Source organism: Salvelinus namaycush, chromosome 3 (assembly GCF_016432855.1).
Source record: "Salvelinus namaycush isolate Seneca chromosome 3, SaNama_1.0, whole genome shotgun sequence".
Lineage (NCBI taxonomy): Eukaryota > Metazoa > Chordata > Actinopteri > Salmoniformes > Salmonidae > Salvelinus > Salvelinus namaycush.
Window position 1 is genome coordinate 96,623,322 of NC_052309.1, and position 18,244 is coordinate 96,641,565.

An 18,244-nucleotide genomic window follows, 5' to 3' on the forward strand; every position below is an offset into this window, starting at 1 on the left:
ACTCTCCAATACCTCACCAGGTTTATCTGATTGATCCTCTACACCAACTTCTGAAGCTGGTCCGTTTTATAACATTTCCAATCCCTCCTCTGTAAGATCATTGAGGTCAGATATGCCTCCTGTGTGTTCGTAGGTCCGACAGGACCTGGAGAATCCTCAACTCAACCTCTGACTCCACATTACAAAACATGACCCACATAATGCTGCCTATAAACCACACTGTCTGTGTTTCATAGGACTTGTGTCTGTGTGCTGACATGGTTTGGTGGCTTTGTGGCTTTCCTCCATTCATAACTGACTTGTAACTTCCAGTGAGATAATAGGATCCATGTGGTGTGGCTGTGTTTGGTTCACAGTCTGCTTTTCTTCTCATCTCTCTCCACCCCCCCTCTCTTGCTCTCTCTCTCTCTCACTTTCTCTCTCTCTCTCCCTCCCTCTCTATCATTCTGTCATGGTGTCTGTATTCTGGTGGAGCTGGTTTGTCCAGGGTCATAACGTCACATAGCTTCAGTCTCTCTTCATTGACATGTCTGCCACAATGCCTCACACTCTCTCTCTAACCGGTTATGGATGATACACACACACGTCACACCCACACCCACAACCACACCCACCCACACCCAAACACACACACACACACACACGCACGCACACACACACACACACACACACACACACACACACACACACACACACACACACACACACACACACACACACACACACACGCACATAGGCGTCACACACACACACACACACACACACACACATAGATGTCACACACTCACACCGACACCGACACCCACACACACACACACACACACACACACACACACACACACACACACACACACATAGGCGTCACACACACACACAGGCACATAGACGTCACACACACACACCAACACACACACACACACACACACACACACACACACACACACACACACACACACACATAGACATCACACGGTGCATAGTATCATATGAATGGTGTTACTTCAGCGGTGTAGGCATTCGTGTTACGTGTGTCTCCATGAATTAGTTGCAACAAGTACAGTAACTATATACAGTAGTATTGTGATAATATATGATACAGCAGCTAAGGTCCTCAAGTTGTACTGCATAGAGCCATGACTACATGGATACAAATAAACCTTATGGAACAGCGGGGACTGTGAAAAGACACACACAAAGGTACAGACACACGCTTACACAGACACATGACAAGACACACTCTACACACACGTGCTGTACACATTCATTTTGTATTGTAGATATGTGATAGTAGAGTAGTGGCCTGAGGGAACACACTTAATGTGTTGTGAAAAGTGTTATGAAATGTAATGTCATGTAATATTTTAAATTGGATAAAACTGCCTTAATGTTGCTGGACCCGAGGAAGAGTAGCTGTTGCCTTGGCAGGAACTAATGGGGATCCATAATAAACCCCAGGAAGAGTAGCTGTTGCCTTGGCAGGAACTAATGGGGATCCATAATAAACCCCAGGAAGAGTAGCTGCTCCCTTGGCAGGAACTAATGGGGATCCATAATAAACCCCAGGAAGAGTAGCTGCTGCCTTGGCAGGAACTAATGGGGATCCATAATAAACCCCAGGAAGATTAGCTGTTGCCTTGGCAGGAACTAATGGGGATCCATAATAAACCCCAGGAAGAGTAGCTGTTGCCTTGGCAGGAACTAATGGGGATCCATAATAAACCCCAGGAAGAGTAGCTGTTGCCTTGGCAGGAACTAATGGGGATCCATAATAAACCCCAGGAAGAGTAGCTGTTGCCTTGGCAGGAACTAATGGGGATCCATAATATACCCCAGGAAGAGTAGCTGCTGCCTTGGCAGGAACTAATGGGAATTCAAAATAAACCCCAGGAAGAGTAGCTGCTTCCTTGCCAGGAACTAATGGGGATAAGGTTTTGATAAGGAAGCCTAGTGGTAACCAGACCATATGGTTTTGGTAAGGGAGCCTAGTGGTATAAAAGACAATATGGTTTTGGTAAGGGAGCCTAGTGGTAACCAGACCATATGGTTTTGGTAAGGGAGCCTAGTGGTAACCAGACCATATGGTTTTGGTAAGGGAGCCTAGTGGTAACCAGACCATATGGTTTTGGTAAGGGAGCCTAGTGGTAACCAGACCATATGGTTTTGGTAAGGGAGCCTAGTGGTAACCAGACCATATGGTTTTGGTAAGGGAGCCTAGTGGTAACCAGACCATATGGTTTTGGTAAGGGAGCCTAGTGGTAACCAGACCATATGGTTTTGGTAAGGGAGCCTAGTGGTATAAAATACAATATGGTTTTGGTAAGGGAGCCTAGTCGTATGAAATACCATAGGGTTTTGGTAACCAGACCATACAGTTTTGGTAAGGAAGCCTAGTGGTAACCAGACCATAGTGGTAACCAGACCATGTCTAGTGGTATAAAATACCATATGGTTTTGGTAAGGGAGCCTAGTGGTAACCAGACCATAGTGGTAACCAGACCATGTCTAGTGGAATAAAATACCATATGGTTTTGGTAAGGGAGCCTAGTTGTATGAAATACCATAGGGTTTTGGTAACCAGACCATATCGTTTTGGTAAGGAAGCCTAATGGTAACCAGACCATAGTGGTAACCAGACCATGTCTAGTGGAATAAAATACCATAAGGTTTTGGTAAGGAAGCCTAGTGGCAACCAGACCATATGGTTTTGGTAAGGGAGCCTAGTGGCAACCAGACCATATGGTTTTGGTAAGGGAGCCTAGTGGCAACCAGACCATATGGTTTTGGTAAGGGAGCCTAGTGGTAACCAGACCATATGGTTTTGGTAAGGGAGCCTAGTGGTAACCAGACCATATGGTTTTGTTAAGAGAGCCTAGTGGTACTTAAGGATGACAACAGTGGAACTGGAGCTTAGCCAGTCATGTTGCTACCAAGTCACAACCTTACCTTGGCATGAACTAATTAACTTATTGTGTGGGTAGAGAGGAGGATGGATGGTGATGTTATTGTGTGGGTAGAGAGGAGGATGGATGGTGATGTTATTGTGTGGGTAGAGAGGAGGATGGATGGTGATGTTATTGTGTGGGTAGAGAGGAGGATGGATGGTGATGTTATTGTGTGGGTAGAGAGGAGGATGGATGGTGATGTTATTGTGTGGGTAGAGAGGAGGATGGATGGTGATGTTATTGTGTGGGTAGAGAGGAGGATGGATGGGGATGTTATTGTGTGGGTAGAGAGGAGGATGGATGGTGATGTTATTGTGTGGGTAGAGAGGAGGATGGATGGTGATGTTATTATGTGGGTAGAGAGGAGGATGGATGGGGATGTTATTGTGTGGGTAGAGAGGAGGATGGATGGTGATGTTATTATGTGGGTAGAGAGGAGGATGGATGGTGATGTTATTATGTGGGTAGAGAGGAGGATGGATGGTGATGTTATTATGTGGGTAGAGAGGAGGATGGATGGTGATGTTATTATGTGGGTAGAGAGGAGGGTGGATGGTGATGATTATTATGTGGGTAGAGAGGAGGATGGATGGTGATGTTATTGTGTGGGTAGAGAGGAGGATGGATGGGGATGTTATTGTGTGGGTAGAGAGGAGGATGGATGGTGATGATTATTATGTGGGTAGAGAGGAGGATGGATGGTGATGTTATTATGTGGGTAGAGAGGAGGATGGATGGTGATGTTATTATGTGGGTAGAGAGGAGGATGGATGGTGATGTTATTATGTGGGTAGAGAGGAGGATGGATGGTGATGTTATTATGTGGGTAGAGAGGAGGATGGATGGTGATGTTATTGTGTGGGTAGAGAGGAGGATGGATGGTGATGTTATTGTGTGGGTAGAGAGAAGGATGGATGGGGATGTTATTGTGTGCTGTACGATGTAATTCTATCTATTTATGTATTCTATGTAGAAGTAGCAGACATTTTTAATTGTCCGAGACAAATTCTCCCTCGGGACAATAAAATACACTGAGTGTACAAAACATTATGAACACCTGCTCTTTCCATGACATAAACTGACTAGGTGAATTCAGGTGAAAGCTATGATCCCTTATTGATGTCACTTGTTAAATCCACTTCAATCAGTATAGATGAAGGGGATGAGACACGTTAAATAAGGATGTTTAAGCCTTGAAACAATTGAGATGTGGATTGTGTATGTGTGCCATTCAGAGGGTGGACAAAATATTTAAGTGCCTTTGAACAGGGTTCGGTAGTAGCTGCCAGGTGCACCGGTTTGTGTCAAGAACTGCATCGCTGCCGGGTTTTTCACACTGGGGGGGTAATATCCTATCTCATCCTAATGGGATGCAAGTCATTAATAATATGGGCATCACAGTGTACCTATGTTATGAGTGTATATGTGTCCAGTGTCCACCCCCTTTGGGCAGGTGTAAAGCTCTCTGTAGCTAGCTTGACTAATAAAAAAAAGTCTAAACACGCGCGTGCGTGTGTTTTCAGGATGAGCTCATGAAATCCCATGTGATAACCTAGAGCTCCCCCCTGTGGATAAAGTTATTACATATGAACTGACCAGTCGATTTAAACTATTGGAATGTCATTCAACATTCAATAAATAGTGCTACTTGTGAAGAGTTAATTTAATACTAAGAGTACGTCAAAAACTACGTTTATAAAGTAGGCAGGGTCTTAAATACCCAAAGATACAGTAACAATGTCAGATTAACCCTGTCATGTTGACGCTGTCTAATGAATAAGATATTTTCTAAAGAATAAAAAATAAGAGTGCTTATCTTTTAAAGCTGAATTGATTGTTTACCGTCATGCACTAGGCTACAACGGTTGTATCTCCTACAGTTCCTAAAAAGGACACTTGACATGAAAATTACTTTATACCAAATTACATTTGTTGCGAATTTGTGGCATGTAATTCAAACACTTCGGTCAACATGCAGCTAACTAAAGAAACCAATCTGAAGCGAACCACTGATGTCGGCCCTGTGTGTATTTTGTAATATTATAGGGACTGTGAGGGGAGGGACTGTGAAGGGAGACCAGAGCCAATCAAAAGACGAAGGGAGTTGGTCTTCTTGATATCTTGGCAAGATCGACAGATCATGCTTCTTACACTGCTACAACGTGGCGCCTGTGAAGTTTTGTATAGGATTCCGAATACCAATGATCAAGTTGAGCGCTCCAGAGAACCCTTCATTATTATTTGCGTCAAACCAGACGTAATATAGAGAGACAAGACAAGGTTCTCGTTCTGCTGGGGTAACGGACCAAGACTGGCAGTGAGAAGTTGTCCGACGTCAGAGACTACTCCCCCAAGTGCACAGCGCGACGTAGAGGGCACACCATGGTATGTTCAATATTACCATTGAGAACGTTATTGTATCCCTTGTTAGGTTGGTGCACTCATGCGCTGTTTGCATGTGAGTCAAGGTTTTAAAAGCGTATTTTCTTTTACACAGGACCCCCCTCTACCTTGCTTTCTAACCCTAATGGCATCATGCCTACATAGCGACCTTTGTCTACCCTTTTACATATTTTAAAATGTTCAGTAAATAGCCTAATTGTTTTTCGTTTCATGTATTACGCCGATTGCGTGTGGGTTATTTTCTCACTTGAAAAATGTGTACTATTACTTATGGAAGAGCCCGATTGGCAGCAATTCAGTTGGTTTCTTTTCACTTCGGGGAAGTAATATTTGTGTAATATTCATATAATTATAATTAATTTATTCTGTCCTATTTCTATGTTAATGCCCTGGCCTATGTAAACACGCTGTATATATATATATATATATATATATGGGCTATTTATGTAGGGATTATGTAGGGATCAACTTTTATTACATTGTTATGACGTTCTTTATGAGGAGTTCAGGACCATTTCATTTCAAATAATATGGATGAAGGATTGTTTAAATGTACATGTTTACATTGTTGTCAGTTTGTCTCAACCTATAAACTGTTTTCTGTGTAGCGAAAGTGTAGCACTATAGGGCCTCATCAGATAAATAAGTAGGCTAGCAACCTTTTTATAATCCGACAAAAGATCAGAATTTACTCCAAACAATGCTGTTCCCAAGGTGACTTGAAGAGCCAGTACCCAAACTCATTTTGGAAAGTAGTTTATTAAGGCTGGAAAGAAACACTTCGTTTTTCGTTTGGGTTGGAAGTAAAAAGAGACATTTCCATGCTCTGAAAAGAAAATGGACTGGGAAATATTCTTAGACAACAGAAAATCGTACACACATCTTGGTCTGTGTCTGTCTTTGTCTGTGTCAAGTGTCTTACCACATCTAAACATGTACAAGGGTTCTGTTGAGGTTGGCAATACGTTACTTACTGCAACATAATAAATAGTATTTAAACCAGTGTAGGGTTTTCACAGTGCCGTTGTCTGTAGATCACTGACGTTCACTCTGTGGATGGATCTTGCTGCGATGCACTTTGCATATTGAACTAGAAGGTAAACAACTGCATGCTAGTAAAGTTTCCGTTCTTATTATAACCCATTATACAGTTACAATAAATCCACAGGATTATGATACACTGGTGAGTTTAGTTAGCATATCATATCCATTACAATTGACCTGTAGTGTTTGTTTGTCCCATAGGGCTCTGGTCAAAGGTATTGCCAAACAAAACTTTATGTAATATTATTTATTTTATTCATATTTCTCTCACTTACAAATACATTCATACAACTGCATAGAGTTTTTGACCGGGGGCGTGGGGGTTATTATGACCTAATCTGAGAATCGTTGTTTACACACAGTTTGTTTTTTTACAAATCAAGTGTTGGGTGTGTATTTATTTAACATAACACTTTGGGTGTGTGTGGCTCTCTGGGACTCCATGTTCTCTCTTTACTGACAGTGTTTCATTGACCAGTAGCTTAGTTAAATAAAGGTTAAATAATATATATATATTTTAATAGCCCAAAATGAACCTGGACTCCATGTTCTCTCTTCACAGACACAGTGTTTCACTGACCAGTAGCTCAAAACAACTCTGGACACTTAACCACTATGGGGGGCAGAGGGTTAGGGGTGAAGAGGTAGAATTAGAGGTGAGCTAAATTTAGAGAGAGGCAGAGAGAGAGAGAGAGAGACAGAGAGAGAGAGAGAGTAGGAGAGAGAGAGAAGAAGAAAGACAGAGAACTAGAGGAGTCAAAAGGGGTGATGTGTTTGAGAGAGTGAGAGACAAAGCTGTTTGGATTTGAGTACTAAAGTCTAACCTGTTTAGGACTACTCCTTCAATACCTCCCAAGCCAGTGAATTTTTATTAGAAACATCAACATGTGAGTCTCAACAACAAAATGGACCCTCAAAAAACAGCAGCAACAACAACGATGACAACAACAACTAAACAGACTCTAAACCAGTATACAACCTATAGTCTAGTCTACACCTGTCCTCTCTTACTAGCACTGACTGAGGATAGCTGATGTAGATGAATGTACCTATAGTCTAGTCTACACCTGTCCTCTCTTACTAGCACTGACTGAGGATAGCTGATGTAGATGAATGTACCTATAGTCTAGTCTACACCTGTCCTCTCTTACTAGCACTGACTGATCATAGCTGATGTAGATGAATGTACCTATAGTCTAGTCTACACCTGTCCTCTCTTACTAGCACTGACTGATCATAGCTGATGTAGATGAATGTACCTACAGTCTAGTCTACACCTGTCCTCTCTTACTAGCACTGACTGATCATAGCTGATGTAGATGAATGTACCTATAGTCTAGTCTACACCTGTCCTCTCTTACTAGCACTGACTGATCATAGCTGATGTATTGAGGAACGTTTGACTGTAACTATGACTACCTAGCTGAATGTACCCAGATGAATGTACCTAGATGAATGTACCTAGATGAATGTACCCAGCTGAATGTACCTAGATGAATGTACCCAGATGAATGTACCCAGCTGAATGTACCCAGATGAATGTACCTAGCTGAATGTACCTAGATGAATGTACCTAGATGAATGTACCTAGATGAATGTACCTAGATGAATGTACCTAGATGAATGTACCTATCTGAATGTACCCAGCTGAATGTACCTAGATGAATGTACCTAGATGAATGTACCTAGCTGAATGTACCTAGATGAATGTACCTAGATGAATGTACCTAGATGAATGTACCTAGATGAATGTACCCAGATGAATGTACCTAGATGAATGTACCTATCTGAATGTACCCAGATGAATGTACCCAGATGAATGTACCCAGATGAATGTACCTATCTGAATGTACCTAGATGAATGTACCTAGATGAATGTACCCAGATGAATGTACCTAGATGAATGTACCCAGATGAATGTACCTAGATGAATGTACCCAGATGAATGTACCCAGATGAATGTACCTATCTGAATGTACCTAGATGAATGTACCTAGATGAATGTACCTAGATGAATGTACCTAGATGAATGTACCTAGATGAATGTACCCAGATGAATGTACCCAGATGAATGTACCTAGATGAATGTACCTAGATGAATGTACCCAGATGAATGTACCTAGATGAATGTACCCAGATGAATGTACCTAGATGAATGTACCTAGATGAATGTACCTAGATGAATGTACCCAGATGAATGTACCCAGATGAATGTACCTATCTGAATGTACCTAGCTGAATGTACCTAGATGAATGTACCTAGATGAATGTACCTAGATGAATGTACCTAGATGAATGTACCCAGCTGAATGTACCCATCTGAATGTACCTAGATGAATGTACCCAGATGAATGTACCTAGATGAATGTACCTAGATGAATGTACCCAGATGAATGTACCTAGATGAATGTACCTAGATGAATGTACCTAGATGAATGTACAGTTGAAGTCGGAAGTTTACATACACCTTAGCCAAATACATTTAAACTCAGTTTTTCACAATTCCTGACATTTAATCCTAGTAAAAAATTCCCTGTTTTAGGTCAGTTAGGATCACCACTTTTTTTTTTTAAATGTGAAATGTCAGAATAATAGTAGAGAGAATTATTTATTTCAGTTTTTATTTCTTTCATCACGTTCCCAGTGGGTCAGAAATTTACATACACTCACTTACATACTTATTTTCCACCATAATTTGCAAATAAATTCATCAAAAATCCTACAATGTGATTTTCTGGATTTTTTTTCTCATTTTGTCTGTCATAGTTGAAGTGTACCTATGATGAAAATTACAGGCCTCTCTCATCTTTTGAAGTTTGAGAACTTGCATAATTGGTGGCTGACTAAATACTTTTTTGCCCCACTGTAGATACTTTTGTATCTGTTTCCTCCAGCATATTCACATGGTCCTTTGCTGTTGTTCTGGAATTGATTTGCACTTTTCACACCAAAGTACGTTCATCTCTAGGAGACAGAACGCGTCTCCTTCCTGAGCGGTATGACGGCTGCGTGGTCCCATGGTGTTTATACTTGCATACTATTGTGTGTACTGATGAACGTGGTACCTTCAGGCGTTTGGAAATTGCTCCCAAGGATGAACCAGACTTGTGGAGGTCTACAATTGTTTTCTGAGGTCTTGGCTGATTTCTTTTGATTTTCCCATGATGTCAAGCAAAGAGGCACTGAGTTTAAAGGTAGGCCTCCAATTGACTCAAATGATGTCAATTAGCCCATCAGAAGCTTCTAAAGCCATGACATAATTTTCTGGAATTTTCCAAGCTGTTTAAAGGCACAGTCAACTTAGTGTATGTAAACTTCTGACCCACTACAATTGCGATACATTGAGTTATAAGTGAAATAATCTGTCTGTAAACAATTGTTGAAAAATGACTTGTGTCATGCACAAAGTAGATATCCTAACCAACTTGCCAAAACTATAATTTGTTAACAAGAAATGTGTGGAGTGGTTGAAAAACTAGTTTTAATGACTCCAACCTAAGTGTATGTAAACTTCCGACTTCAACTGTACCTTGCTGAATGTACCTAGATGAATGTACCTAGATGAATGCACTAACTGTAAGAGTGTCTGCTAAATTACTAAAATGTAAATGTAGCCTAATAGTCAATCTAACAGTTTAACCAGAGTGTATTGGCTATTGTAAACCAATCAGCTCAGAGCAGATCTAGTAAGGTGCTCCTAATAGCTTCCCTATTCCCATAGTAGAATGACTCTGGTAACTCCTGCCAGTAGTCATGTGGATCCATTACAATACCCCTCCCTCTGCTGTAAACCAATGTAGCCCCCTCCCCCTGCTGTAAACCAATGTAACCCCCTCCCCCTGGTGTAAACCAATGTAACCCTCGAGTCACACTTGTCAGAATAGATTTACCCAATGGAAACCACATGTTTGACTCTGTTCCATTAATTCCATTCCAGCCATTACAATGAGCCTGTCCTCCCACTGCTACTCCCACCAGCCTCCACTGTTGTTTGTGTGTGTGTGTGTGTGTGTGTGTGTGTGTGTGTGTGTGTGTGTGTGTGTGTGTGTGTGTGTGTGTGTGTGTGTGTGTGTGTGTGTGTGTGTGTGTGTGTGTGTGTGTGTGTGTGTGTGTGTGTGTGTGTGTGTGAGAGAGAGAGAGAGAAAGTACCTGTTCTATCTGGCTGCAGCTAGGTTCTTCTCCACTCTTATAGCTGATACTAGCCGTGTCCCTGTTTCAAGGAGGTCACTATAGTAAATAGCCTTGCACAAGCCTTGGCCTCTGCGAGTCAGAACGCCTCATAGGAGCCCATCTCCTGTTTCTGTAGCATGAGGCAGCTTGATGTACAAGTACATCCCCTGGACAGGAGACTAGTGGTGTAAATGTGGATCCCCAGTGTGGAGACTCCAGGGTGGGTTCAGTTGGCAGTTGGTTTTATCACCAGAACACAGAGCAGTGGTAGAGAGATCATGGTTGATATATCTGCTGGTCATGGTAACAGAGGGAGACCACAGCTTATATTTGATACTATAACAGCTTCTATTTGATATTGTAACAGCTTCTATTTGATATTGTAACAGCTTCTATTTGATATTGTAACAGCTTCTATTTGATATTGTAACAGCTTCTATTTGATATTGTAACAGCTTCTATTTGATACAGTAACAGCTTCTATTTGATACTGTAACAGCTTCTATTTGATACTGTAACAGCTTCTATTTGATGCAGTAACAGCTTCTATTTGATATTGTAACAGCTTCTATTTGATACTGTAACAGCTTCTATTTGATGCAGTAACAGCTTCTATTTGATATTGTAACAGCTTCTATTTGATATTGTAACAGCTTCTATTTGATACTGTAACAGCTTCTATTTGATACTGTAACAGCTTCTATTTGATATTGTAACAGCTTCTATTTGATATTGTAACAGCTTCTATTTGATACTGTAACAGCTTCTATTTGATACTGTAACAGCTTCTATTTGATACTGTAACAGCTTCTATTTGATACTGTAACATAAAATGGATGGACTGAATCCAATTGAGCCCCCAGCTGTGAAAAACAAGTACCAGACAAATAATAGAGTCTGTGCGGAAACAACCTTTGTTTATAGTCTATTGACACCCACTCACTATCAGAACCTGTACATTAAGCCCCATGTTTATAGTCTATTGACACCCACTCACTATCAGAACCTGTACATTAAGCCCCATGTTTATAGTCTATTGACACCCACTCACTATCAGAACCTGTACATTAAGCCCCATGTTTATAGTCTATTGACACCCACTCACTATCAGAACCTGTACATTAAGCCCCATGTTTATAGTCTATTGACACCCACTCACTATCAGAACCTGTACATTAAGCCCCATGTTTATAGTCTATTGACACCCACTCACTATCAGAACCTGTACATTAAGCCCCATGTTTATAGTCTATTGACACCCACTCACTATCATAACCTGTACATTAAGCCCCATGTTTATAGTCTATTGACACCCACTCACTATCAGAACCTGTACATTAAGCCCCATGTTTATTGTCTATTGACACCCACTCACTATCAGAACCTGTACATTAAGCCCCATGTTTATAGTCTATTGACACCCACTCACTATCAGAACCTGTACATTAAGCCCCATGTTTATAGTCTATTGACTCCCACTCACTATCAGAACCTGTACATTAAGCCCCATGTTTATAGTCTATTGACACCCACTCACTATCAGAACCTGTACATTAAGCCCCAAGTTTATAGTCTATTGACACCCACTCACTATCAGAACCTGTACATTAAGCCCCATGTTTATTGTCTATTGACACCCACTCACTATCAGAACCTGTACATTAAGCCCCATGTTTATTGTCTATTGACACCCACTCACTATCAGAACCTGTACATTAAGCCCCATGTTTATAGTCTATTGACACCCACTCACTATCAGAACCTGTACATTAAGCCCCATGTTTATTGTCTATTGACACCCACTCACTATCAGAACCTGTACATTAAGCCCCATGTTTATTGTCTATTGACACCCACTCACTATCAGAACCTGTACATTAAGCCCCATGTTTATAGTCTATTGACACCCACTCACTATCAGAACCTGTACATTAAGCCCCATGTTTATAGTCTATTGACACCCACTCACTATCAGAACCTGTACATTAAGCCCCATGTTTATTGTCTATTGACACCCACTCACTATCAGAACCTGTACATTAAGCCCCATGTTTATAGTCTATTGACACCCACTCACTATCAGAACCTGTACATTAAGCCCCATGTTTATAGTCTATTGACACCCACTCACTATCAGAACCTGTACATTAAGCCCCATGTTTATTGTCTATTGACACCCACTCACTATCAGAACCTGTACATTAAGCCCCATGTTTATAGTCTATTGACTGTTTATTGTATATAATGTGAGACATATCTAGCAGGCCTGTGAAGAGCCCCCCTTGCCTTTCCTGCTCTAACACCTGCACTAGTCTTGTCTTACTACCACTGACTTTGCTCATAGATTCCTTATTGAGGGAAGATCTACTTAATACAACTGTGATATGTGGTTTTCCCAAACAGCTAACATAAGATATAATGTTAGTCGCTCTGGATAAGTGTCTGCTAAATGACTCAAATGTAAAATGTAAAAAGAAACCAATGTGGCACACACACAAACACACACACACACACTCAGACACTCACACACCTATCTCTATTGGGACACCTGTTCTTTGTTTCCTTTGTCTAGATGGAGAAGCCTCCATTGCCTAGCGATGAGGAGGGTACTAGGATGGGAGAGAGTCGGTCGGAGGCGGAGCTCCTGGTCTTGGGAGTGCAGGGGACCTCCGGGGGCGTGGCGTCGTCTGGGGATGCAGACGACCGCCCGGCGTGGGACAGCAAGCTGCAGTATGTACTGGCTCAGGTGGGCTTCAGCGTGGGCTTGGGGAACGTATGGAGGTTCCCCTACCTCTGCCATCAGAACGGAGGAGGTGAGTCTCACTCTGTGGGCCCTATAGGACAGGGGCAGAGAGGGAGAGAGAGAGAGAGAGAGAGAATGGTTTATTTCAAATTCCATAAGGCAACTTTACATGCACTCTTAGAAAAAAGGATTCCAAAAGGGTTCTTTGGCTGTCCCCATAGGATAACCCTTTTAGGTTCCATGTAAAAGCCTCTGTGGAAAGGGTTCTACATGAAACCTAAAAGGTTGTACATGAAACCTAAAAGGTTGTACATGAAACCTAAAAGGTTGTACATGAAACCTAAAAGGTTGTACATGAAACCTAAAAGGTTGTACATGAAACCTAAAAGTTATCCATGAAACCTAAAAGGTTGTACATGAAACCTAAAAGGTTCTACATGAAACCTAAAAGTTCTACCTCGAACCAAAAAGGTTCTACATGAAACCTAAAAGTTCTACCTCGAACCAAAAAGGATTCTTCAAAGGGATCTTCTATGTGGACAGCCGAAGAACCCTTTTAGCAGCTATTCCTGAATGATTTGACATATTTGACATAAATACACAAATAAAGGGGGAAAGGGGGGATACCTAGTCAGTTGTACAACTGAATGCATTCAACTGAAATGTGACATCCACGTCTTCGGTGCACGGGGAACAGTGGGTTAACTTAGTTTGAATTTTGTAAAGTTAGTGCGGGAGAGGTGGGAAAATTATTGTTATCGATCAATAATGACAAACCTCCTGGCATTGACAACTTAGATGGGAAGCTACTGAGGATGGTAGCTGACTCTATAGCCACTCCTATCTGTCATATTTTTAATCTGAGTCTAGAGGTAAGTCTTTCCCTGGAAGGAAGCCAGAGTAATTCCGCTACCCAAGAGTGGTAAAGCGGCCTTTACTGGTTCTAACAGCATACCTATAAGCTTGCTGCCGGCTCTTAGCAAACTGTTGGAAACAATGGTGTTTGACCAAATAAAATACTATTTCTCTGTAAACAAATTAACAACAGACTTTCAGCATGCTTATAGAGAAGGACACTCAATATGTACTGCACTGACACAAATGACTGATAATTGGTTGAAAGAAATTGATAATAAGAATATTGTGGGAGCTGTAGATTTCAGTGCAGCCTTTGATATTATTGACCATAACCTGTTGTTGAAAAAACGTATGTGCTATGGCTTTTCAACCTCTGCCATATCGTGGATTCAGCGCTATCTATCTAATAGAACTCAAAGGGTTTTCTTTAATGGAAGCTTCTCTAATGTCAAACATGTAAAGTGTGGTGTACCGCAGGGCAGCTCTCTAGGCCCTCTAATCTTTTCTGTTTTTACCAATAACCTGCCATTGGCATTAAACAAAGCATGTGTGTCCATGTATGCTGATGATTCAACCATATACGCATCAGCAACCACAGCTAATATAGTCACTGAAACCCTTAACAAAGAGTTGCAGTCTGTTTTGGAATGGGTGGCCAGTAATAATCTGGTCCTGAACATCTCTAAAACTAAGAGTATTGTATTTGGTACAAATCATTCCCTAAGGTCTAGACCTCAGCTGAATCTGGTAATGAATGGTGTGGCTGTTGGAACAAGTTGAGGAGACTAAATTACTTGCCGTTACCTTAGATTGTAAACTGTCATGGTCAAAACATATAGATTCAATGGTTGTAAAGATGGGGAGAGGTCTGTCCATAATAAAGAGATGCTCTGCTTTTTTGACACCACACTCCAAAAAGCAAGTTCTGCAGGCTCTAGTTTTGTCTAATCTTGATTATTGTCCAGTCGTGTGGTCCAGTGCTGCAAGGACAGACATAGTTAAGCTACAGCTGGCCCAGAACAGAGCGGGACATTTTGCTCTTCATTGTAATCAGAGGGCAGATATAAATACTATACATGCCAGTCTCTCTTGGTTAAGAGTTGAGGAGAGACTGAATGCATCACTTCTTCTTTTTATAAGAAACATTAACGTGTTGAAAATCCCAAATTGTTTGCATAGTCAACTTACACACAGCTCTGACACACACACTTATCCCACCAGACATGCCACCAGGGGTCTTTTCACAGTTCCCAAATTCAAGAAAACGTACAGTATTATATAGAGCCCTTATTGCATGGAACTTCCATCTTATATTTATCAAATAAACATCAAACCTTGTTTAAAAAAAACAGATAAAGCAACTCCTCATGGCACAACACCTCACGGCACAACGCCTCTCCCCTGTTTGACCTAAATAGTTTGTGTGTATGCATTGATATGTAGGCTACGTGTGCCTTACATTTTTTTAATGTAGTTCTGTCCTTGAGCTGTTCTTGTCTATTGATGTTCTGTATTATGTCATTCTGTATTATGTTTCATGTTTTTTGTGGACCCCAGGAAGAGTAGCTGCTGTTTTTGCAACAGCTAATGGGGATCCTAATAAAATACCAAAAAACCTGCCTTGCTCAGGGGCAGAACAACAGAACAACCTTGTCAGCTCGGGGATTCGATCCAGCAACCTTTCGGTTACTAGGCCAACGCTATAACCACTAGATACACAATACACAAGAAATTAATCAACACATGTTTTACCTGAACTATTATCACTAATTATTATTACAACCAGCACTTTCAGTCCTTATTATGTGGGACTAGAACTATCACTTTCAGACTTTATTCTGTGGGACTAGAACTATCACTTTCAGTCTTTATTCTGTGGGACTAGAACCATCACTTTCAGACTTTATGCCGTGGAACTAGAACCATCACTTTCAGACTTAATCCTGTGGAATTAGAACCATCACTTTCAGACTTTATGCTGTGGGACTAGAACCATCACTTTCAGTCTTGATGCTGTGGGACTAGAATCATAACTTTCAGACTTGATACTGTGAGACTAGAACCATCCCTTTCAGACTTGATGCTGTGGGACTAGAACCATCACTTTCAGACTTCATGCTGTGGGACTAGAACCATAACATTCAGACTTGATGCTGTGTGACTAGAACCATCACTTTCAGACTTTATGCTGTGGGACTAGAACCATAACTTTCAGACTTGATGCTGTGGGACTAGAACCATCACTTTCAGACTTGATGCTGTGGGACTAGAACCATAACTTTCAGACTTGATGCTGTGGGACTAGAACCATCACTTTCAGACTTGATGCTGTGGGACTAGAACCATAACTTTCAGACTTGATGCTGTGGGACTAGAACCATCACTTTCAGACTTGATGATGTGGGACTAGAACCATCACTTTCAGACTTTATGCTGTGGGACTAGAACCATCACTTTCAGACATTATGCTGTGGGATTAGAACAATCATGTTCAGACTTTATGCTGTGGGACTAGAACCATCACTTTCAGACTTTATGCTGTGGAACTAGAACCATCACTTTCAGACTTTATCCTGTGGGATTAGAACCATCACTTTCAGACATTATGCTGTGGGATTAGAACCATCACTTTCAGACATTATGCTGTGGGACTAGTCAAGATACTTTTTGAAGAGGTAGGTTTTTTTCTCTCTCTCTCTCTCTTACTCTCTACTTTATTCCATTGTTGTATCTCTCCCTCCCCTGACTCCTTCACTCTTGTTTTTCCATCTGTTCTCTCTCTAACCCCATTCAGTCTCTTTCTCTTGAGTGGTGCAACGGGCGAAGGCACTGCATCACAGTGCTAGAGAAGTCACTACAGACCTGGGTTCGATCCTGGCTGTATCACAAACGGCAGTGATCAAGAGTCCCGTAGGGTTTAGGGGAGGGTTTGACCTGAGTAACTGACTTGCCTAGTTAAATAAAGGTTAAATAAAACATTTGAAATATATTTTCAAAATCTCTCTCTCGCTAACCCCATTCATTCTCTATCTAGCTCCATCTGCATTCAATTTACAGAATCTCTCCATCTGAGGCATAACTTTGTTTCTTAAAGGGTCAATCTGTGATTGCTACATACATTTTGGGACTTTTCAATTCATGATATATAGCCATTGAATCTTGAATAATATAACTTATAAATGCCTCATGACCTTAGTTCAACTGTCTAATTCCAAAACCCAAGAAATAAAATTAATAACAAATAAAATTTGTTTATAAACAATGCAATTGTAAACAAACACTGTATGGCCTTAACACATGGTTAAAACTATATATTTTTTATCTTATGGATTGTCAGTCCTTGCATCATAGCTCTGTCTTTGAATCTGAGAGTGGTTACATTTCTCCAACCCCATCCCTCAGCTGTTTCCTGAAACAGTGAACTGCAGATTTAACAGTTTAACTCTCTGCCTCCTCTCCCTCTCCTGGCAGGCGCGTTCATGGTGCTCTATGTCATGCTGTTGGTGGTGGTGGGGGTTCCCCTGTTCTTCATGGAGCTGGCTGCGGGCCAGTGCATCCGTCAGGGCAGCATCGGTGTGTGGAAGCACATCTCCCCCAAGCTGGCCGGTATCGGCTACTCCAGCTGCATGGTGAGCACAACAGGCTGGCCGGTATCGGCTACTCCAGCTGCATGGTGAGCACAACAGGTTGGCCGGTATCGGCTACTCCAGCTGCATGGTGAGCACAACAGGCTGGCCGGTATCGGCTACTCCAGCTGCATGGTGAGCACAACAGGCTGGCCGGTATCGGCTACTCCAGCTGCATGGTGAGCACCACAGGTTGGCCGGTATCGGCTACTCCAGCTGCATGGTGAGCACCACAGGTTGGCCGGTATCGGCTACTCCAGCTGCATGGTGAGCACAACAGGTTGGCCGGTATCGGCTACTCCAGCTGCATGGTGAGCACAACAGGTTGGCCGGTATCGGCTACTCCAGCTGCATGGTGAGCACCATAGGTTGGCCGGTATCGGCTACTCCAGCTGCATGGTGAGCACAACAGGCTGGCCGGTATCGGCTACTCCAGCTGCATGGTGAGCACAACAGGC

The 18,244-nt window shown here is 41.8% G+C and overlaps 1 protein-coding gene across 1 annotated transcript in view; it reads left to right on the top strand.

Moving 5' to 3' along the window:
• The first annotated feature begins 5,084 nt into the window (after positions 1–5,084).
• slc6a16a (solute carrier family 6 member 16a) overlaps positions 5,085–18,244 on the top strand; it is a 38,997-nt gene continuing 25,837 nt past the window's right edge. Inside the window, exons 1-3 of the mRNA XM_038988335.1 lie at positions 5,085–5,327; positions 13,132–13,372; positions 17,632–17,789. Coding sequence (XP_038844263.1) covers positions 5,325–5,327; positions 13,132–13,372; positions 17,632–17,789 — 402 coding nt within the window. The 5' untranslated portion in view covers positions 5,085–5,324. The remainder of the gene's footprint in view (positions 5,328–13,131; positions 13,373–17,631; positions 17,790–18,244) is intronic.